Source organism: Nanorana parkeri, unplaced genomic scaffold, assembly GCF_000935625.1.
Source record: "Nanorana parkeri isolate BGI_ZX_2015 unplaced genomic scaffold, ASM93562v1 scaffold660, whole genome shotgun sequence".
NCBI classification, from domain to species: domain Eukaryota; kingdom Metazoa; phylum Chordata; class Amphibia; order Anura; family Dicroglossidae; genus Nanorana; species Nanorana parkeri.
The window spans coordinates 575,848-600,672 of record NW_017306928.1 but is presented as its reverse complement, the minus strand read 5'-3'; the positions used below and the strand labels follow the sequence as shown (position 1 = coordinate 600,672).

Below are 24,825 nucleotides of genomic sequence, written 5' to 3'. Positions count from 1 at the left end.
TTGTGCTTGTTTTTCTTAAAGCCTAGTAGAAATTACACAAATTAATATTTACTTAGATATTGTACTAACAGATTCCCATTTATATAATCTTACTAACCTCCACTGTCCTGCTACAGCAGTTGTGTGTCTACATTTCCTGTGTAGTCCAATAGGTAATAGAGGCTGACCTAGTGCATTCTCTAATCAGACCTGGTCAGGCACACTACCTCTCATACTCATGCAATACAATTATGTGCGAGGACCCTTGTTATGAGAGGTATGGCTGTTACTCTGTCTTTTGTGCTAGTGCGTGAGTGAGCTGTAGCATTGTGGGCATTCCCAAACAAAAACCTTGACATGGAAGGCTACATAACTGTAAAGAAAAAGGTTGAGTCTTCAGTTAGGGTTTCAACAAAGCCGGTGACTAATAGACAAATCTTGGGACATTTAGCTAAAATAAAAGACAATGGTCTGCTGTGATCTTTTTAAGAACTGCTTGCTTTGATTGGGTTGTTTAGAGTTGTGGTAATGTGATCTTGCAATTGTAAAGAGATCTTTAGTCAACATAGAGATTTTTCTCATTATGTTGTTATAATGTCCTTGTGACTGATTACTGATGTTCTTTGGTTAAGTGGAGAAAGAGGGAATACACCTTTCTCCATGTGTGCACCACTAATATCTGTAAGCCAAATCAGAAAGAAGATTTTATTGTTTTTAGATAGCACACAAAGGGGTCAATTGACAAAGCTTATTTTCTTCATTTTGGCCATTATTTCATTGATATCGCTTGTTATATAGTTGCTGTGTAAAGGTTGTCAATTCACAAAACTCAATTACGCTTCTTATTTTTAAGAAGTGCTAAATTATCTATTCAGACGTTATTTTAACTATTAAGACGTTATTTTAACTATTCAGACGTTATTTTAACAACTGGAGTGATAAAATATGCTTGAAATGCAATTCACAAAAGGAAAAGGTCCTTTTATCACTCGTTATTGAGACGTAGATTTATCACCTCCTTCAGGGTGGTGTTATGACAGATTTCAGGCATTATCTGATGCTTGCTGCACTGAGATGACATGAGGTAGATAGAAATGGAACCCTTTTTCTTCATTTTCACATGGTTTACTGCTTTTGTGTACAGAAGAAGAAGGTGACATGTAGTTGTCATTTCTACAGTTTTTATCCTTCTACAAATGTGGATGATATTTTACAGTTAGAGGTTAGTGGCAAATCTCACATTACACGAAAAATCAAATGTCCCTGAACACTCTTCAGTGGGGTTGTAGAGCAAGTGGATTGTTCCATGCAACATATTTAATATCAAGACAGGCTTTATAGGCGGTAAGGAGAATTGCTTGCCCTCCCTACACTGTCTGATTGTCAACAGATGTAGATCTAAATAAATGTAATTCATATATTCATTCTGTTCAGAAAAAAAGTTATTGTTATTTCTATATGATTTCTGCTCTACCAAATCTAAAATTAGTATGCATGTGGTGAATATGGAATATATTCCTTCCTTATATGTGGAATCCTTTTGTGTGGTGAAAGTGAAAGTAACAGTGGCATCTGCTCCACCCCTTATGCTACCAAAATGCACTGCAAAAGTGTTAAAATAACACCCAAAAATGTTATTTTATCACAGCAATAGATAAAATAAAGTCTGTGATATTAAAATAACACTTGCTTAAGGAACGTTAAACTGTGTGTGCATTCACGATTCCAGCTTTTGTGAATTGCATGTTTCAGCCAGTAAAATAAAGAGTGGTAAAATAAGGATAGATAAATTAACTTCTACTCTCATAACGCTGAGGTATGTGAATTGACCCCAAATTGTTTATAATTGGGCAGATACCCATCTTTTTTGGCAAACGTGCCCATGTATGCCCACAAAAAGCATTATTTAAAACTGGGACAAGGGAGCAGACACTCAGTACTATGGAACTACCTGTTAGCCACTGATAGAAATAACTATTCAAATAAAAATATTAATAAAGCAATGTTTTCTTGTTTTCACCTTGTACTAGTAGAGGTGTGCTTATCTCCAACTCCTGTTGGTGATGGTTTTGCTTTCCTCCCCTTTACTGGTGGTGGTCTCCTTTTCTCCACCTCATACTGGTTGTGGCCTCCTTGTCTTCATCTCTTGTTGGTGCTGGTCTTGTTATCTACAGCATATAATGGTGGTGGTCCCACTTATCTCCACCTTGTTCTGGTGGGGGTCTCCTTATTTCCACTTCCTACTGGCGGTAATCTTCTTAACTCTACCTCATACAAATGGTGGACTTCTTATCTCTACCTCATGGTCTCCTTATCTCAAACTCACACTGGTGGTAATCTCCTAATCTGTGCCTTATACTGCTGGTGGCCTCCTTAATTCCACCTCATACCGGTGGTGGTCTCCTTATCTCCACTTTGTACTGGTGGTGGTCTCCTTATCTCCTCATACTGGTGGTGGTCTCCTTATTTTCATCTCACACTGGTGGTGGTTTCATTAACTATCCCGAATACCATATATTGGTGGTGAATGTGACAATTAATGGAGTATTTTTCTTTTATATCAGTAATTCATATATGGTGCTTTCATTTTTTAATAAATGTGTAACACGAATTAGCTCAGTCTCTGTTTAAATGGGGCAGCCATAGCTGCTTACTACATATGCAGGATCTGCATCTTGCTTTGGAGTGTGCAGAGTGCGCCCTTTTATTGAAAACAAGAGAGAGTCAGAGTATTTGCACTGTGCCAATGAATGCGTCCTCTAGTGGCTAGTATACAAATCACTAAGTTTATTACAATAGCACAAATATTGGAAGCTCAAGCTTAAAAAAGTCATATAAAAATAGTTTAAAGTAAGCACTGCAATAAAATGTGTTCACGTAAAATGTTATGCCCTTTAGGCAATTTGTTGTTTTAAAGTAATTATATAAACCAATCAAAAATGTTTGCACTGCACGGAGTTTAGCAACAGCAAATCCAAGTGCATAGTTTCCTTTTTCTTGCAAGTAAGAAATATGTATGTTGCAGTGGTTGTTGTCACTTAAATTACCTTTTTTCTGTATTATTTACAGGCTCTCCCTTATGTCTGCCTCCTGATTGCTATGTTATTCTTCATCTATGCCATTATAGGCATGCAGGTTAGCCTGACATCTAACAATATTTAGTGCACATAAAAGTATTTCTCCGAACATTCTTTTGTTAGTAAATGTCAGTAGCTTTTATGTATTATTATGAAATTATTACTGTCGATAATATAACAATAAATATTCTAAGCTAATAAAACATTGACTAACTAAACTGGCTCACTGCCTCTCCCAGAGCTTGAGGTGAAATGTCATGAAACCTGTTGCATGAATATGGCATCTCTGGTACTGTACTTAATTTTAGTAAGAGTTTCATCTTGAGTGAGAAACTTGTAAGTTTAAAAAGAGGTTAATTATATCTTAATCCAACACAGTGGCTGATCATTTAATTATAGTAACAACAAGTAAACTGGAATGCCTTTTCTCAATACCTGCCAAAGAGGAAGAGGCAAAGATGCTTACTAAAATTTGATAGATAAAAAAAAAACACCTTGTAAAGTCTATATTTAACCTGAAGAACATATTTGTATCAACAATCCAGGTCACTACTTCCCAGATGCATCTTGGCAGATTAAAGCGTATCTAAAGCTAACTATTTTTTAGTGCATAGAGTGGTGAGGAGTTAAAGCTCCTATCCAGTCTTTATTGTGGTCTGTGCCTTCACTCTATCTATTGGTTCTGGTGACTATTGTCACCAGGACTGAAAGTAAATAAAGATCCAAAATTTTGAGATGTCACCAAACTGGTAAAGGAGAAATCTTCCAGTGGGAACACTTGTTCAGGTGACAACTGTCTAAGAGGGGATTTCCCTTACTCTGGGGATATGTCCTCTCATTTCCTGTTGTGTCTACAGGACAGGAGTAAAGGAAAAACCTCAGAATGAGACACTGATGGCAAAACAATTCAAAGGTTTTAACTGTTTCTTACTCTATCCAATATTTAAAAATATTTTAACTTTGATATACTTTAATGTTAGAGTTTTTATGAAAGACATATTATACTGATGAAGAGAAAGCTTGATGACATTAATCTTCCAAGATGCATCTGGAAAGTTGCTTAAGTTGCCTGCAACCAGTAAGTGCTGGGATCATATTTTATATTCCCACTTTAGGGACTTTTTAGCATTTCTGGCTATAGTATGAAGCCACCCATTTGAGTGTATTGTGTGTAGTCCACTGAGTCATAGTATGTGTCAATTGGATTAAGATCTGCGCCTATTTGTAAGATGAGTGCAGGTTAGAAGGAGTACATCTTTAGATTTAAGAGCCCCTTTTAATATACCTTAGGGAAGTTGCAAACAGTGAGGCCTAGATAGTAATTTAATTTTGTTTTGTAGGTATTTGGTAACATCCAATTGGAAGAGGACAGCCATATTAATAGACACAACAACTTCAGGAGTTTCTCCAGTTCCCTCATGCTGCTGTTCAGGTGAGTTCCCATAGATTCCAAGTTAATAGCACTAAATCAGTTTTGCAAGGAAGCATTAAACGGAATGCATATTGGTTTTGTCATTTATTTTTCCTTGCTAAAGTGCTTAAGGGGTCAATTAAGAATTAAAGCAGAAATTCACCATCCGCAAGGAGTTTGCATGTTTTCCCTGTGCTTGCATGGGTTTCCTCCGGGTACTTCGGTTTCTTCCCACATTCCAAAGACATGCTGGAAGGTTAATTGGCTCCTGTCTAAATTTGCCCTATATGTATGCATGTGAGATGGGGACCTTAGATTGTAAGCTCCTTGAGGGCAGGGACTGATGTGAATGTGCAACTATGTAAAGCACTGAGTACATTTTCGGCGCTATATGAATACCTATAATAAATTTAAAAAATTTCTTTCAGTAGGAGATTTTGATCGAGAACAGTTTACCCCAGCACTCACTATGTAATTCTTTTGTCTCCAAGATTCAACGTTTATTGTATATTGATTTTACATACTAACATGTCCAAATGACTAGAAAAGACACATTGAAATGTATGTAGGTCATACCCAGACTATATTTAGCTACTAGACAAGTGTTTTACTACTTTTTTCAGGAAGTTTACATCTTTGAATAAGTGTACCTTCATAATTACACATAACATGTTATGTTGCTGCTCATATCTGGTTGAGCTATTCTGGGCATCTTTTAGTCCTAAAGTAATTATTTCTGTAGATCAGCTTTTTCCTAGAATGACTAGAAGCTGCACAGTTAATCAAAAGGAAATCCTGAGGAGGTGGGTGAAGGACAGACACTTTGTGATTGGGTGCAGAAATGCATCCTTGTAAACACAATAGATGTGCTTGCTTAGCCCTGCAGGAAATTGGTACATGCAGAATTTTATAGCTATAGGTATTCCTTCTTTGATGTACTAACTCTTGTGTATGAAGAGCTATCCAGAAACCATTATCAGTCTTTACCTGCAAGAAGAAGAGAAAAATTGTTTTATTTGTAAACTTGCCATATTTGCATTCATCTCACCCTTCCACCCACAATCTGTATATTATCCTTTCTCAGCATAATGACCCATGCTGGGTAAATGTTAATAATGGCCAATAATGGCCAAAATCAATTCTGGCTCTCACTGAAAACTCTGGTTCCCACTGTCGGGGCACTGTCTGACCGCTATATCAGCTATGACATAGTTATAGCATGCAGGCTGGAGAATTCATTAACAAAATAAGCCTTGAGCTTGACGCTAACACTGCAAACTGAAGGTGGCAGTGTTCCCCTGTTTATTACTATAAATTACAGATACAATTACTGTATATCAAAAATTACATAAATTAAAAAATAAGGAAAAAAAGTGTTTTCTACATTTTCATGTGCTTGTCAGCCTTTAATAAAAAAGACTTCTATGTCCTTAGGTAAATTATTTAGGTGGAAAAATTGAGTTATTGATAAGGTAACTGAATAGGAATATGGACACTGGCACTCCAGATGCAAATCAGATACGTCTATTTTTTGACGTACGTACAGCATATCACACTAAGTGCAACATTTCGGGGTCTCGCAGGATCTCCTTCATCAGGCAGAATAGGTGATCACTTGTTCTGACTGATGAATTGGATCCTGCGAGACCCCGAAACGTTGCACTGAGTGTGATATGCTGCATGTACGTCAATAAATAGACATATCTGATTTGCATCTGGAGTGCCGGTGTCCATATTTTTTTTCATGCATATAGATGGTGGCCATCCGTCGACTACCATTGCACCCACCTAATCTCTATGGAAAAAGCGGTCAGGAGTGTGATGGATACATGGACTGTAAATTGATAAGGTAACTAACACATGCTGATGATGCTAAATTTGGCCTGAGCATCTAGGTATCAATGTCACAAAAGGTTTAAATTAGCTAAAGTATGTTACAAATTCTAGTAATTACCCTCCTTCATCCCAAAGAGGGTCGGCATTAAAACTTCACGCTACTTACCAGGCTTTTTTGTGGCATCCAGATCACAATTGAAGCAGGCAAAATCCAAAGAGAATCTTTACTGTGATTATTCACAGTTGCTGTGCCATGTTCACAGCACAAAACTGCATCTAACATGCTTGTAGAAATGCTGGCTTTATGTGAGCCAACTTATTAAAGCTGAAGGTGAGGAGCCATGACTGAGAGCTCATAGAAACATGCTGATGTGTAGTCAATTCATTCATTTATTGAGGAACAACATCTTGTTAAGAAGCAGAAATTCTGCTGCATTTACAGTTTGTCTTTTGAAATTGATTCCAAAGCATAAACTGTTATAATTCAGAAAGTGTCTCAGACCGAAGGAAGTGGGTACCACAGGTGGAAGTGATAATGTTTTAAAGTCAAAAGAATATTTAGCTATGATGATATGAGCTTGATGTATGATTTTATAATTGTTAATTCCATCTCTGGCTCCTAGGAGTGCCACTGGTGAGGCCTGGCAGGAGATCATGCTGTCATGCCTGGGAGATAAAGGTTGTGAACCCGACACTAGTGCTGCTGCGCATAACGAGAACGAGCGTTGTGGAACTGATCTGGCTTACGTGTATTTTGTCTCCTTTATTTTCTTCTGTTCTTTTCTGGTGAGTTTGACCTTCACAATTTTTAATGCATGAGATGTTTGTCATTTATTATTCTCAAAAAAAAAAGAACTCCAATGTGCAGCCCTCAGGCCCTTGCAGATAGTAGCAGGAGAATTGAATTGAAAAGAGGCTGTAATAGCAGTAATTACTTGCAATTTATTGTAACATGTTCCCAGCCTCTAATTGTCTCCAACCAAACTTGTAGCCTGTCTCTGAACAAATCCAGCACTACATCAGCAATCTCTGGCAATGTTATATAGCATTACATATACCGAATATAATGTGCATCCCCCCTGAGGATGCCAAAGGCCACAGATGATACCCCTTTTATCAAGCAAGCTGACTAACACTCATATAAATGATCTATACATGTAGCTAAGATGATTCCACTGTTACCTTACAGTTTTTGCTCAACTTTTCTTCCCAGCGTCTCAAATTCAATTGGGAACTTAATTGGTATTCTACTGGAAAAATGCCAGCCATTCTCCTATGTCAGATATTGCTGTTGTTTGGCTTTTGACAAACTGCTGGTTGAGCCTCTGCTATACATCTCATCAGTCTTGGAGAACCACATCTTGAGGGTTGGGCAGCAAGACTGCTTCCACAACAGAGGTATACAGGAGCGGGCCGCATTCAGGAGATGTCGAGACAAGGACCGCTTGTACTTCCCAGTGGACATATGGGTCAGATGTAGCAAGCAGGCAGCAGGGTTGTCTGCCAAGTCCACCATTACCAGGTCCTTCATGGTGGTTTCGGCTAAAATGTATGTCCAGTTCAGTGATCACAGAGCTCCCCTAAAGCATGTCTTCACGGCGCCATGTCCAGGCCACGCCCGAGCCTCTGCTTTTGACAAAACTGCTGGTTGAGCCTCTGAAGTTTCCATTAAACAAAATGGGCACCTGCATGGTGAAATGAAAGGACATCATAGTGGTAGCCTTTTTGAACTGTAAACTTTTTGATAGTTTAAAGCTAAGTGTGCCCATTTCTGTAGGACTTAGGGTGTCCCTTCTTTTTATTTGTTTTATTAGTGCAATTGTGGATGGACAAAGTGGGCTAAGCAGACTGCCTACTCTGCTTCCTGGCAGATTGGACAGCTGCTAACTTCAACAAACATGTAAGGCTGGCCATACGCTGAACCCACGGGCTGAACGGAAAAAATAGCACCATTCCTCCATCAACACTAACAGTGTGTCGATCAAGGAATCCAGCTGTTTATATTGGCTGCCGGCTCTGATCGATGGGGGATTTTTTGTATTGGCTCCTTCCATCAGCTGATCGAGGGATGCCGATTGAAAGGGTGCCGACAGCGGCACACAATGTGCAGATTTCGGCCGGTTCCTCAAAAAACGTCATAAATTTGAACAGTGTATGGGCACCTTAACTGTTTCTGTTAGTCACTGGCTTTTAAAGTCACAGAGACCAGTAATTAATCAATAGGGGAACTGTTTGTGGTTGTACAAAATGTCATGTTACCAGGCACAGGAGAAAAACATGTGGCAGATAAAGAAGTCATGGACTGTTCCAACTTAGCAGATAACAATGCAAATAGGTTCTATTTGTGTAGCTTAACTTTATTGCTTAGAGTTCCATGTAGTTAACATGTATTTTTCTGTGTTTTAACACTGGCAATTTGGTTTGAAAATAACATTGCATAAACTAGCATTACAGCATTTACTTTTTTTCAGTGCTCTTAAAGTACATGTAAACCCAATCACTAACATTTTATATAATCTTAAACATGTTAATGTGATTTCAAAAGTAATTTTAATTTTTTTTTAAATCTACAGCTTTAGTTAAAACAATAAGTTTCTTCTTCAGGCATTTCCTATGGGGTGGCAAAACTTTGTTCCTGACTCCAATTTGTGCACCAGCATCGTCACTGTATCACATGGGCTTCTGATGGGGACTACAATTGACCACTTTAACACATTATACACGCATGGCCCACTGTTGTCTGTATTCGGAAGCTCACCCTGAGTAGAGATATGCAGCCATTGCTAGAGTTAATATACACAGGAAGTGACTGCAGATTAGTTGCAGGAGATGCAAAAAAAGGATGAGAAAACATGGCAATTGTTTATGACATAGAGTGTGTTGATTTAACAAATTAAATGTAATTCCAGTTTTCAGAATTTAGAATTTATGTGTTTCTTCCTCAGATGTTAAATCTTTTTGTTGCTGTCATCATGGATAACTTTGAATACCTGACCAGAGACTCTTCTATTCTCGGCCCCCACCATCTGGACGAGTTTGTTCGAATCTGGGCGGAATACGACAGAGCAGCATGGTAAATTGTCTTCTGCATTCTTTATCCTTAGAACCTCTTAATTATGAGCCCTTTGCCATGCAGAAATATGGTGTAGAAAGAAAATATGATAGTGAAATAAAGTAAACTAGATTCCCAGTTGATTAAGTTAATATTACAGTTATTATTTTTTCTGGAATTCTGTAATATATTGTATAATCCTGTTTCCTGACTAAAGAATGACTGGTTGAGGTTTGTTACCTATCCTTGCCTGTTTTCATGTCCCAGTTTGAGCAGCAGATATATTGAAGGAGCTGGGTTTGGTCTTTGTGCTGCCCCTGGAGCTCCCATGGTGCAGTGACTGAAGTTGTGGGGGGTTTGTCCTCTGTCCACGGAAGTCTCTCCAGCTTCATGGTACTGAGCTGTGCTCTGATTAACATGCCTGTGCTTCTCTTCCAGTGGCAGGATCCCCTATAAGGATATGTACAAATTAGTCCGAGTCATCTCGCCTCCGCTCGGCCTAGGAGAGAACTGCCCGTACAGGGTGGCATGCAAGGTTTGGTGCCCAATCTATCAGCCCTTTCCACTTCAGCAAGGGCATAGCTTACCTTTACCTTTCCACCTTTCCCTTCACCTAACTATCCCTCCCCCTCCACCGCTCCACTACTGCACCATGCAAGGGACCTCGGGCTGCTGCCTCCAGGTTTAAAGACTGACATTCACTCCCTAACCGTCCCACTACATTAGCAGCTGCACCCAAGCTAGTCCCTGGGACTCAACAGTAGTTCATAAAAGACTTGGGTGAACCATGACTAAGTAACTGACACTACAAAAGGCATGGAAAGAGGAATAAATAACTCAGTCTGTCCAAAACTGATATTTCAGGTTTGATAAAATGCTAGAGGGTTGAGTTTCCCACCAGCTTTATATTTCTCATGAGGACTCTAGAGGCAGGATCTCGTCAAATTAGTTCCTAAGTCTGTTTGGTCTTTAAATTAAATTTATCACCATATCAGGACTGAGACTCCAACTAACACTGTGTGAGGAGTAAGACTGCATGGTGTAGGGCAACAAAGCCAGGAATTCTTGCTAAAAGGGAAATTGCTGCTAGACTCCCAAAAATATATTAGATTAGACTAAAGATATTTTCAGTAAAGGTCTGATAGCTGAAATATCAGTTTTATACTGATACTTTAGGGTTTGAGAAATATAGCTAACAATATACAGCAGTTCAAGTTTAGATTAGAAATTCACATTAAAACATGTTAAATCGGTCTGCCATTATTGCTCTGCAGGGCTTTGCTATATATGCCCATCTGCACATAATTAATTTCAAGTTGGTTGGGGATTATTTTAGGATTGTGAATAGAGGCTATACATCCACCCTCTCCGATGATACAGGGTTACTGGTGTTTGGGGGCAGCTGGTTGACTCTCTAATCTGCAGCTTGGCATGAGCTGAAGACAATGGCAGGGAACATGCATGAAAACTTTCCTTGTATGCAGCCCTGGGCATGCTTTGCACTGGTGAATGCTGGGAGCCACACCAGGAAGCAACTGCAGGATCTCACTCCTATAACCAAAGTTGACAGTTGTGCCCTCTTTGTCATCACCAGAATAGATACACGGCTCCCCAAAAGCCTCAGCTCCTTATGAGCAGTAATCTATCTGAATGGCTATGACAGCTGAACTATCTGAAGATGCATTCTGAACCTGGAGATGGGTATCTGGAGTTGATATATAGTACATGCTTGTGACATCATTAAGATGGAGTGATAGACATCTTAAAAACAGAAGAGAGGAATTGGGCATGGGTGGGAAAGATCTATTTACTGGCATGGGTGTGATATAAACCCATCTGAATCTGCTTCTGGGGAGGTCGAGGCATTTATTAACCCCTCCCTCTTCTCTTCTGTTTCCTTCTTTTCTTCCTTGTTTCCTGTGCGTTTTACTGTTTGCTGTTACTTTCCTTTTTTGGGGGTTTGGGTTTTGCTGCCATGGATATGCTGCTTTTCCTCGTCCCTTCATTGCTGGCTCCATTGTCCTCACATCACTCCTTTCCTCTTCCTCTGGCTCCCCCTGTCCATAACCAGTGGCCGCATCCATTATCCAGAGATGTACGAAATGCTGACCCTCATGTCACCACCTTTAGGCCTCGGAAAGAGATGTCCTAACAAAGTGGCTTATAAGGTAGAGATAACCCTATTTGAATCAGCGAAAGGATTAAAAAAATTAATTTAAGTTACTAAATCACCAAGTAGGAGCAATAATGGGTTCAAGATGAATGTTATGCACACAAATCCTAACAGTGCAATCCTAACAGTATCCAATTAAAGTGACTAAAGTTTAAATTAACTTTTCCGCCTCACAATAAAAAATAAAAAAAATCATGCCATAAGAATTAAGCAACAAAAAAACAAAATGCCCTTCCCGATCCTAATTCTCTCCCTAATGCCTCTGTGAGCTGCACTATGCATGACTTACAGTTACACTCAGGTTAGTATGATTGTAGTTCCCTGTTCTTGCAGATAGTGTAGGGATACACATATCTGGTTCTTGAAGGCTGGAACCATTTCGGGATTTTGGGAAAGAATAATTTTAGCAAAACACAAGTAACAAAAAGTGAATTATACAAAACGGGGAGGAGACTTCGCCTTTAAGAAAGTGACAGAAAAGGGGGTTCCCATTGCAAGATTTGCTTTTATCTTTTGTTCTGGTGACAACTGCAAAGTTCTGGATTTCCCATTAATTTCCGTCACAGGTAAAGTGGTCACCAAGGCAAAAAAAAGGAGGTGAATCTACCCAGTAGGGACACAGACAGCAATAAAAACTTGACAGAGGATGTTAATCTTTCCCTGCTCTATCCAAAACATTACTAACATGTTTGTACATACATTTTTAAATAATTTTGCCATTAACCTGGGCAAATCAAACTGAGTAATGTATATGATGAAAAATGCATGAGCAGATTACCTTCAAAAGTAGATGCAGAGATATAAACCACTTACATTAAATATGAACAATAAAGGTGCCCAATGTTAGAAATTCAACAAATTCCTCTGAAGCATCCAAAATTCTAAGTCTGAGTGGCCCTGCTGGCACCACTCAACTCAAAAAAATTTGAAGGAATCATGAGAAAAATTGCTGGCTGAACAGTGGCTACATCCAATCAGCTACAGTCGCTGTTTCGGTGTTCGTGAGTGCTCCATCCATGCTGTTTAGTGTGGATGGGGTAATTGAGCACTTTCTCTTGCTAAACCACTCTATGTGAATGGCTAGCTTAAGAGTGGTGGGATGGGGAAGGGTCAAGCTCTACCCTTACAGGAATAGTAAATATTTGCCTGTCTGTATCTCTGCATCTAGTGATTGTTTTGATGTGTGGTTTTATGGCAACCACTAATTTTGCATATTTCATCATGCTTCGTTTGATTTGCTCGTGTTTTTACCAAGGTAAAAGTAACCTATGATGAGTAAAAACATGGAGGCTGCCATTGTTGCCTAGCTGACATGTTGACCCTCTTCCTTTAGCACTTGAGGGATCGCTCATACTATCTTCACTGCAGTAGTGTGCAGCAGCAGTAGCGCACCATGCACACGTTAGCGTGTTTTGATGCCTCCTATTTAGAATGGCATCCCTACACAACTCCAGAGCGAGCCCACCAACACACACTGTGTGTATTGCACTGCAGAAAATGCAGCAAGACCTAAAATGTAATTGAGGGCGCATTATAGCTCATTAATTTTGAATGTACTGCCTAATGCAGTGTGCTACAATGCACCTCAACACATAAAAATTAGACATGTGCGATTCGGTTCGTTCCGAAATTCGTTTTTGACGAATTTTCGGAAATTCTGAGATTCAGATGCATCCGAATTCTGAATTACAGCTAAGACGAATGCAAACGAATACGAAATTCCCGATTTCCCGAAATTCGTTATTGGACGAATTTCGTTGCAGCAAAATGACATTAGGAAAAAAAAATGACAACTTTTTCCCTCTACAACAAGGTCGCAGGTTCTAATCCAGGGCAGGGCGAGTAATGGATAAAGTTTTTGTTTTTTTCTTTGCTTTTGAATTGGCATTCTCCTAACATTCCTATCAGACGCTTTTTTTTTTTTAATCTTCTGCAGACTGTAAACAAAACAAAAAAAAGTCTTTTTTTTCCCTAATGTCATTTTTCTGCAATGAAATTCCTTATTGGACGAATTTCGTTGCAGCAAAATGACATTAGGGAAAAAAATGAATTTTTTTTTTTTTTTTACAGTCTGCAGAAGATGGAAAAAAAAAGTGTGAGGTTCCCCCCCAATTCATACCAGACCCTTTGTCCAGTACTACCAGTACTCTTTGTCACAGGAAATCAGCTATATTCGGGGCGATGTCTTGCATGCTCCTTTTGTCATTTTCTCTCTCTTTTAGAGACACAGGAATAGGGTGGAGCTGGGGATATAGAGGGAAGTTTGGGGAGTGATGTCTCCATCCCTGTTCTGTGTATGGTGTAGTGATTATGTGCATATGTGTGCTTGTTTGCTTTGGGTCCCCTTGTCGATATCCCATATCTTGGGCACCCGGTGTTTTTGTACAGAGACTGGTCCTGATGAATATGCCCGTAACAGAAGATATGACGGTTCATTTCACTTCCACTCTAATGGCTCTTATCCGGACAGCACTGGATGTGAAAATTGCCAAAGGTAAGAAACAGAGGCATTGTAACCACAATAATGTGATGTGCTTAGTTGGCCTTGTTGAGCAGAAACAAATATAATATGTAGATTCTTATATCATGGATGAATCATGGATGAAGCTCCAGGGAAAACACACTTCAATGCTTGCAGTGTGTCCTCCCCTACACTATGGGGGTTAAATGCTCATTTTGTCTAGGGGTAGAGGAATAACTAAGTAAGTAATTAAGTATTTCTGTATATTCCCCTACCCCTAGACAATATGAACATTTACGTCCTTGCAGTGTGGAGGGGCGACCAGTGTAAGGCTTATTTTTCACTACAGTTCTTCTTTAATAACATTATGTTGATACTTGTTAGTTTAATTCACCCAAAAATACTAATAGTAATGCCTTACATGCACATTTAGACAACTGGACATACACAAAGGCAGCAGCCCCATTATGATAGGCTTAAAGGTTTTTATTCTTAACTGGGGCAGCATTAGAGAGCTTTGCACTCACTTCCTATCCTGCTGACAACAGTTTCACCAGACAGGAAGTGAGGAAAAATCTGCAACAGCGACACAGACGGATATACAATTCTGGCAAGGGTGTTAACCCTTTTACCCATTCCAAACTCAGAGGAAAGTTTTGGCTGGACTTACACTTTAAGGATATACTATAAAAGGAGTATAATTAATTAATGCTCTGGAGTAAGGTGCATATACAGAAGTGATGCATTACACGTAAAAGTTAAAGCTGGGCTCTAGACAGATATAAAAGAGACAATCATAAAAAATCATTTAATATATATTTTTTTAAATGTAAGCAGCTCCTTTATACATTTGTTTAACCTGTGCATTTGGCTGTTTGTCTGGAGTGCAGCTTTAAATTGTAATTTCTACAAAAAATGTCACCTTTAAATAAGGGTGTTACTAAAGTTAAAGGAGAACTATGAGGTGAGTGCTTTTCACTCACCTCATAGTTCTAGTCGACCTGTGACAATGTGACTGTCACAGGTCGGCTCAGTAGATGGGGAGGTGAGCGAACACATACCGCGTTCGCTCGCCTCTCGATCCTGTCACGGCTCTCTGCCGTGACAGGGGGAGGGGCTGGATTCCCCTCTCCCCACTCCGATCTGCCAGCGCTGACTGGCGGAACGGACAGGGAGGGGGCAGGTACAGCTGGCTCTGCCTCTAGATAGGCAGAGCCAGCTGTCACTCACGCAGCTGGGCGGATCCCGTCATCTAAGTCGTGATCCGCTCCGGCTGCGGCGTCTCAGTATACCGCGAGCTGTAGCTCGCGGTATACTGAGCTTAGGGTAACGGGAGGACGCTAGTTTGTGTCCTCCCGTTACCCTAAGGAGAACTATGGGGAATAACACTGACCCCATAGTTCTCCTTTAAGAGTATGGATTCTGTTTTGGCGACATTAATGTTTGGTTCTGTATACAGGCATACTTGCATGTACATGTCTTTTTTTTTTTTTTTGGTTTATTGATCTACATGACTAGGAACCTGTCTTATTAGTGTACTGTCCTTGCAATCAGTGCTGAATATTCCATTATTTGCCTTGTTGCAGGGGGAGCTGACAGACAACAGCTGGATTCAGAGCTGCAGAACGAAATACTGGCCATTTGGCCAAATCTTTCCCAAAAGATGCTAGACCTACTTGTTCCAATGCCAAAAGGTGAGCTGGATATAGTATCCAATGTACAGACTGGCAAAGTATGTTAAATGCCCCAAACAAAACTGTTATAAAATACAACAAATTGTGCTTCAAGTTATAAGACACTCTGTCCATATAACAAAAAAAAAAATGGTGTTCTTTGGGCTAGATAATTCTCCTGACATGCTAATATTAGTAAAGGAATGGGCTGGTGTGCAGGGGAGCATTTGCCTCCCTGGACCTATACTAAAAAGATATGCTGGCCTGGTGGCTCAGAATGGAGATAGCTTATCACCCAGGCATTGAACAGTATGGTACCCGCAGGCAATGACACATGCTGAGCATTATATAGCTGTCTGCTCCCCATTCAGGCCTGTGATCACAGCATCTGGCAGAGGGAAGTCTTCTAACACCAACTTCTTCAAACACCAAATTTGTGGCCATGAGATCTCATAAGACCAAAGGAGGCTAAGTCTGGAAGATGTGAAAGGATGTTTTGCAATTACCATGTCCTTTAGTAACACCCACCGTTCATGTCCACCAATCAATGAAACACAATGGTACACTTTGCACGGAACACTTTCTTTATCCCATAGAAATTATTCACTACTAGACATGTGCAAATAACGAATCCGAACGTATCTGAATTTTCTGATAACGAAATTCGGATGCATACAAACCTAAAGGGTCTGGTATGAATTGGGGGGGGGGGACCGTCCACTGTTTTTTTTATAGTTGCTGTGGACTGTCAAAAGGGAAAAAGAAAAAAAAAACATTTATTATCACTTTGCTGCAATGAACATGGGTTCGTAATTATCTAACGCATCTGAAAAATTTGGATTCGGAAGAATCCGAATAACAAAACGAATTGACTTTCAGACCTGAATCCCCAAAAACGAAATAACAAAAAAATCAGAAACGAACTACAACAAATTTGCTGGTTGGTTGATTTTGCTCCCCTAGACCAAAGGTTTCCATATCTCTTCCATAACCAGTGCATATATATTGGATCAAAATAGTACTATGAAGAAACTCCATAGAAACAGAGAAAGTTAAAGAGGGAAGGTAGAGACTTCTATAATATAGTTGTTGGTTTCCAAACAGAGTACACATGTAACGATAAATACTGAATGTTACTCTCAACTTTTCAGCTCTCAGCTAAATCCATCTTCACTCAACATTTGGTGTGGACGTGGTTGTTCTTGATGCACATGGGGGGATTTTACGGTCCTTTCACTCTTAGGCCTCATTCACATGGATGTGTGGAGGAGTACAGTGTGCATATCTGTGCAGAAACCTGTGTTGAGGTGAGACAGCTGTTACGTGCAGATCAGTAAAAAATTAAGAGATCACTGGCACTCCAAGGTTCAAGAATGTCAAACCTCCTTTGTTGACATCTTAAAAGCTCTCACAGTGTATAGCAACATTTCAGAACCCAACCTGGTTCCTTCCTCAGGCAAACAAAGTCACTTTTTGAATCTTGGGGTGCCAGTGATCTCTTCACTTTTTACTGATCTGCTTGTGGAACCATCCGTATTCACTGCAGCACCCACTTCTAATCAGTTTGGGCATTTTCTGAGTGTGGGGGGGGGGGGACCGTACACTGTTTTTTTTATAGTTGCTGTGGACTGTCAAAAGGGAAAAAGAAAAAAAAAACATTTATTATCACTTTGCTGCAATGAACATGGGTTCGTAATTATCTAACGCATCTGAAAAATTTGGATTCGGAAGAATCCGAATAACAAAACGAATTGACTTTCAGACCTGAATCCCCAAAAACGAAATAACAAAAAAATCAGAAACGAACTACAACAAATTTGCTGGTTGGTTGATTTTGCTCCCCTAGACCAAAGGTTTCCATATCTCTTCCATAACCAGTGCATATATATTGGATCAAAATAGTACTATGAAGAAACTCCATAGAAACAGAGAAAGTTAAAGAGGGAAGGTAGAGACTTCTATAATATAGTTGTTGGTTTCCAAACAGAGTACACATGTAACGATAAATACTGAATGTTACTCTCAACTTTTCAGCTCTCAGCTAAATCCATCTTCACTCAACATTTGGTGTGGACGTGGTTGTTCTTGATGCACATGGGGGGATTTTACGGTCCTTTCACTCTTAGGCCTCATTCACATGGATGTGTGGAGGAGTACAGTGTGCATATCTGTGCAGAAACCTGTGTTGAGGTGAGACAGCTGTTACGTGCAGATCAGTAAAAAATTAAGAGATCACTGGCACTCCAAGGTTCAAGAATGTCAAACCTCCTTTGTTGACATCTTAAAAGCTCTCACAGTGTATAGCAACATTTCAGAACCCAACCTGGTTCCTTCCTCAGGCAAACAAAGTCACTTTTTGAATCTTGGGGTGCCAGTGATCTCTTCACTTTTTACTGATCTGCTTGTGGAACCATCCGTATTCACTGCAGCACCCACTTCTAATCAGTTTGGGCATTTTACGGTCAGGAGTGCGATGGGATATGGACTGAGCTGTTGGGTGCAGCTGCCTATAGAACTCAATGACAGCATGCAAATTCATGCTGTTAAACACTGATCTGAGTTTATACATCCATACAGGTATGGATGCACCCCTAGACACAGACAATCTGCTATCCTGTCCTTAAGTAGTACAGTCAGCTGCACGCACCAGCTGGCCCTCGTAGGCAAAGGTTTCTGCATTTGTACGCTGTATGGTTTCAGCAGGTCTGTGTGAATGTGGCCTTATTGACGTGGTACTGGTGCAAAAAGTGGAATTAAGAATAACCCTTCCCAAGTTTCGAGGTATAGCAGAGGTTTCACAAAAAATGTAATACCTTAAGGGAGATACTTATGGGATTGAATTTTGTGGTAGTCCCGGCAATAACTCCATAACAGAGTCGCTTTAACACAACACCCACCATTCACCATGGCCACCAGTCACTGCGGAGCTGCAACATTTTCTTTAGCTATCAGGTATGTGAACGGACCTATGAAATGACCAGTTGGTTGTGTTTGTCTCCCAAGCCAAAAGTTTTCGGTCCTCTTCTGGTGTGACTCTACTTTGTTTTCTTATAGTGTTTGGTGGTGAGAGCGGGTAGTCACTGCTACTTTGCCTATTCCATGGTGGCCTGGAATGGTGGTGTGTTCATTTATCCTAAGGGGCAGTAAATAAAATGGGTGGTGTAGTGGTCTCTCTAGAGTCCTATATAAATAAATGTATATACGTTTTAAACATTCCTATCATGGAAGGTGCTGGAAAATCTTTCCATTACAGTAAAAGCTTCTTTAGCTCCACTAATCATAGACTTCTAAGACTTATGCGCTCCAGCAGCTATGTCTAAATCTATGCACTGTAATTTGATACACTGCGTGTTTTAATTCAGCGTGAAATTAGCTGAGGCTCTCTGCACCTTCTCTTGTTTGTGTGCTGTGTCAGACTGACAGCGAGATGTGTGAAAAATCACTTAAGAAGCATAAAACCCGATAAGTTTGCTGTTCTCACCAGAATGTCCCTTTTGTAGCAATTCAAAGAAGTAGCAGTTCATAAAAGAAGCTAATTGTATGTATAACTCAAGTTTATATAAGAAACAGGGTAACAGTTTGCGATAAAAAAAAGCAACAGACATTAGATGGAACAGCCCAAAGAAATGGCAGGGCCCTACTTTAATATTGTCTACTTCCGATCCTAAAATAGAAAACTCTGCATGGAAGAATCAGAATCTGGTTGTCTAATCCTTTTGGGGACCAGAACTACTTGTGACGTGGGAGTTGTGAATGACCACTAACTGCAGCACCTCAATCTCCATCTTCATGTCTTCCTGCACCTTCAGTGAGACGTGGTAGGCTGTTTGGTGGGAGGATGAGCCCCTGTGGCTATCTTGTGGACTGCAAGGTGCAACCTTCCTGGTTTCCATGTGAATTAGTCAGAGTGTCCCACGAGCACTTCCAGCGGTTGAGTTGAATAAATTTTGAGGTCTGATCCCAATTCCCAAATGTCAGGTAACAAGTCTAACAGTGGGTCTTTTTCTTCCTGTTCAGTCCAGCTGTAAACTGGCATTATATATGTTGTTCTTTCATGGTGTGTCCTTATTATGTTTACATGGAAAACTTTCGTGCTTCTGCCTCCTTCTTCCAAATTTATCACATTACTGACATCATCCAGGTGCTTTGTGATTGGATATGGAGCCTCCTCTGCTGCTTCTAGTTTGTTCTGCTGTATAGGGATTATACACCTTCTTATCCTAGTTGTACATCTGCTCTCTGGCATTACAGTGTTTTTGCTTGGTCTGCATCTTTTTAAACTCTCCTGTACCATCCCATTTTGTCCCGGAGTCTTAGTACATATTCTACCACAGGGACCTCTGGGCAAGTAATCTTGCTATTCTGGGTCTCTCAAATTAAGTATGTATAAGAGGTAAATGTTATTCCCAGTCCCTTTCCTGCGATCTCACAAATGTCTATAGCATTTGTTTCAAAGTCCCATTGAAATGCTTGCACAGACTGTTCATGTGTCATCTGTATTTTCATCAGCCTGTGGGCTCTGTTCACTAAGGAATTGTGCAGGGAACTCTACCCTTATAGAGATTCCCAACAGAACGTCAGTGAACTTGTCTGCCCTGAGGGATGATAGTGCCACAACAAGGTGGCATAGTTCACTTTTGTTAAGATGTATTGTTTGCCTGAACTGCTGGGGATGGTTAGTGGTCCAATGATATCCACTGCCAACCTCTTAAAAGGTTCATGTATTGCAGACAAAAATTGTAGTGGAGCCCAGTGGTGAATACCTACTGTTTGAAATCCCACTGGCAGGTAACACAAGGCCAACAGGTGTTTGCTATAACTATAAGCATGTTCGGTCAGAAAAAAAAATCTGTATCACTTGGACCTTGGTCTTAGTGTTTCTTAAGTCACCTGCCAGGGGAATTTCATGTGCCCCTTCTCTCACCCCTTCCTTCACCTGCAGTCCCCTTCTCTCATCATTTCTTCGACTGCGTCCCCCTTCTCTCTTCACCTATAAAACTTGCAACCCCCATCTCTTAGCACCTACTGAATACAGTGCCATCCTTCTTTCTCCACAATTCACAAATTGGTGACAAAGAGGGTCAGTTTTAAATCTCATGTTTGTGTAGGGCTGCCAGTGAAGGGGACACATTTGACAAATCTCCAATCCTGCTTAAAACACCTATGTAACAGAACACAGGCTGGCTAAATAGAATGCAGAGGTGTCATCAAACCTCCACTAGCATGGTCTGCAAAAGACTCCTGGTTAGGCCTGTCATAAATAGTCTGGCAGAACAGCTCAACAATACACATCCTGAGTCTTCTTTTCTTAAAACTACTTTATACATAATCCACAATTCCATAATTGCTGAGATGGATTTACCTTCATAAAAAATGGTTACACTAATGTTTGAGAAGATACCAACAAATTAGACTCCAAATACGCCTATGCTACAAGGTCCAGGTGGCTAATAAAACACATTGGACCACAAATATGCATTATATCTATGTCATACTTGGTTGCTAACCAACTGTTATTAAATTCTGTTAAATGATGTATTGGTTGTTGGATTGGGAAACCTTATCTGATGGAAATATAGATATGTGGGTGGTGAGAGAATAGGGAGTGCAGGTGCTCTTGGTGGTGATAAAAGAGGGATGCAGGTGCATTGTTTGGTAAAAGAAGGGGGAAGTGCAGTCTTGTAAATGGAAAAAGAAGGGGGAGTGCAGGTGTGGGGTGCTGAGAAAAGGGATGTGCAGGTGGTTTATGGTGGTTTGTGCACTGAGTACTAAGTGAAGGGGGTTTCAGGGATGGTGATTGGTGAGAGAATGGGTCATGTAGGAATGGTGGGTTCCAGAGAAGGTAGGGTTGCAGGAGCCGTGGGTGGGGGTAATATGGTACATGCATGTGGGATGGTAAGAGAAGTGTGGGGTACAGGAGCAGTGTGTGCTGGGTGGTGAGGTGTGTGGCTGATGTTGTAGCATGGAGAGTTAGATGACAGTGGGGAAGAGCTGGCTGTCATTGCTGAGGGATTGTTGGGTGATAGTGTGTAGGGAGTGTGCACTAACCAGATTTCATGGCAGCTCTTCTTCCGGCCACTGCTGCTTGAGGAATGACAAACTGCCTAAAAGTTTCAGGCTGCTCTCCAAGCCCTGACAGGTTATACAGCATAGTCAGGAATTGGAGGACAGTAAGGAGGAGATGGCTACAGCAGTCCTTTATCTCCACCAATAGTAGTTTATGAAGTAAGGGGTAGTTCTGTGATCTGCATGCAGCTTCAGTTAGTGGAGGCCATGAGGAGCCAGGGGCAGCAGAAGCATAGCTGGGGAGAGATGGTCAGCAGAGGGGGTGATGTGTTCAGGACAGTAGCTTGTGCTGTCGAGATTCAAAGGATGGGGAGTGGTGGTTATACATGCTTTAAATGTGTGTACGCATCTTTCCATTTTGCAGCCTTTAGTTCACTACTTCTCCATTTTCACAAAGCATCCTTACAACATAGGTATACAAACCATTATGTAGAATGTAAGTTTACCTAAAATACTATTACAGGTAATTATTATTGCACATCTGTCAAGTGATTATTCTAAACCAGCATTTGCATTCTCTCCTAGCCTCTGATTTGACCGTGGGCAAGATTTATGCTGCTATGATGATCATGGACTATTATAAGCAGAGTAAAGCAAAAAAGCAGAGGCAGCAGCTGGAAGAACAGGTGAGATTTAATCATTGTGTAGCAATCCCTCTGTCCGTATGGAACCAAACATTGCAGACCATGAGACTTTCCAGTCTGTGCAGTAAAGAGATTTACAGATGAATTAGGATTCATACTGATGTAAGTCATGGCAGACGATCATACTGTATTGACATCAGAGCCATGAAGGATGTATGGGAATTGGTGCCTTATTAAATATAACTATTTGTCATATCTATCACTACTGTGCCAATATATCGTATTGTTTACTGAACTCTGGGCATATTGCTGGATCTTGCACTTAAAGTAGGTATTTTAAAACAGTACACATGGTTCAGTTTGTGTTTGCCTCGGCATAACATGATTTAGACGAGTCATTAAATGTATACTAAGAACACTCTTTTGAACTTAAACTTTGCAATTATCAGGTCATATTACTACCAGCCTCGAACACAGTCTCTCCAATTGAGCAGATGAACAGCAGTCCTTTAGAATGCCGCTATACAGAGTCTGTGTGTCCCAATCTGTCAGTGGGAATCCCACAGCTCGGCTGCATGCAGTCCTAATTCACCCAGTGCCTCACACACAGGCCTGTCTCCTCCAGATCCCCCAGTCAGACTGAGCATGCTCAATCCCTGCAGTTCATACCCCTCCTCCTTCCTCTCACACAGCATCCTGGCGAGAGGCTCTATTAGCAAAGTTCCAGAGTCAGTTCTGCATAGGGTTGCCACCTGTCCGGGATTCACCCGGACAGTCCAGTTTTTGAGTCCTGTGTCCAGGTTTCAGGCCAGCTGACACCAGGACAAAAGACACTAAGTGCTGGCCAGATGCAGCTGCCTGAGGTCCCGTGCTTGCTGGGTACCTCGGCAGCCTTCCTGTGAGCCGCAGGTGCCTGTAAACATCTCTGTCTTCCTGACACCATATTGCCCGCCTCTGGACCCCTGGTGAGACAGCACACAGCCCGCACAGCACCCCTGAGAGCCCGCATAGCCCCCCTGAGAGCCCGCATAGCCCCCCTGAGAGCCCGCATAGCCACCTGAAAAATGCTGCATGCAGCGCTTGTGTTCGGATTTCACTTGAAGAAAAGGTGGCAACCCTACTACCAGGACAGGGCTGACAATCATTATGTGCTGTGGGTAGCTGGTTATGGCTGATCACTCAGATCTGGGGTCTACATTGTGCACTTTGAGCATTCGTTCATACAGTGCAACCTAAATATGGAGTCTAAGTGCCCCTTACAATAATTATCCTTTGCCTTGCACAGTTGCAACAGTTTTCATGAGTTTTTAGTTTCTTCAAAGTAGGTCCATCATGCTTTGCTTCTGCATTATTAGCTGTGTGCCTACAGGCTGAATATACTGCTCCATATGATTAATACTCATTAAAAGGTATTTATACTTTCATCCAGAATGCAGAAACCACATACTTTAGTAAGCTGAATGGTGTGTGTGTTGAAAGCATGGAGGTTCTGGGGCTTAAGCTGAGTCATGTGAAAGAGCCTGTTCAGTTTCCAACGTCTTGTAGATTTGCTTTTTCAGTAACAAAAGAGATTATTGGGACAGAATCTGAGCGGATCAACCCCTACCATTAATAGTGTTGTGTTTTTTTGCCAATGTTAAATTTAACTACTACTATTGTTATATTCTATTTCATCATAGAAAAATGCACCAATGTTTCAAAGAATGGAAGCCTCATCTTTACCTGAGGAGATATTATCCAATGCCAAAGCCTTACCATACCTCCAGCAGGATACACTGTCAGGACTGTGAGTTCTGTAATGGTGCCCCTTCCATCAGTACATGATATTAAGTGCTCTGCTGGTGTACCCCAGAACTGAGTTATGTTTATGTGCTTTGTGTGTTTTCAGGGCTGCTTTTCCCTCACTGAGCCCGATGTCCCCTGAGGAGATATTTCAACCTCCGTGTCTGGACGAGGATGATGAAGACTTTGAAGAACAGCTGTCTCTGGTAAACATAAGAGCCAATCTCTCAGCAATTGGATCGTGTGTAAATGATGGCTTTTCGGAATCTGCGTGTTTGAAAAAACTGTGCTGACAGTTTGTAATTGAGAAAATTGTCCTTATGGAGTTACTGAATGGCTATGACTGCTGTACACACACTGAGTAAATGACATGCTATATGTTTATAAATTGCTGTTTACCTAAGAAGGTAATTATTGAGTAACATGGCTCAAATACCAAACGCAGGCCATAGTAGGCAATCATTATATTACTTTTCATTAATGCAATTTTGCTCCTCCATATCTCATATATTCAAGTGTATAATTAGTGATGAGTGTATTAAAAGGACTTTTTTTTTAGTTCCTGTGATGTAAAGTTTTAAAGCTGAAATGCAGGCAAAACCAATATTGTCTAAAGTCAAGCAACATATTTATTCTTGCTTGACTCATTCTCAATATCTTTTGTGCATTTCTTCCACATCTGTAGATGTGCAGATCCAGAAACTCAAAAGCTGTGCAATATATATATATAT

The 24,825-nt window shown here is 40.6% G+C and overlaps 1 protein-coding gene across 1 annotated transcript in view; it reads left to right on the top strand.

Annotated features, from left to right (window-relative positions):
* Nucleotides 1–24,825, top strand: part of CACNA1E (calcium voltage-gated channel subunit alpha1 E) — a 280,243-nt gene that overhangs the window by 242,962 nt on the left and 12,456 nt on the right. Inside the window, 10 exon segments of the mRNA XM_018563377.1 lie at nucleotides 3,049–3,114; nucleotides 4,397–4,488; nucleotides 6,927–7,089; nucleotides 9,249–9,376; nucleotides 11,427–11,523; nucleotides 13,917–14,022; nucleotides 15,576–15,683; nucleotides 22,254–22,354; nucleotides 23,992–24,107; nucleotides 24,201–24,300. Of these exon segments, the coding sequence (XP_018418879.1) occupies nucleotides 3,049–3,114; nucleotides 4,397–4,488; nucleotides 6,927–7,089; nucleotides 9,249–9,376; nucleotides 11,427–11,523; nucleotides 13,917–14,022; nucleotides 15,576–15,683; nucleotides 22,254–22,354; nucleotides 23,992–24,107; nucleotides 24,201–24,300 (1,077 nt within the window).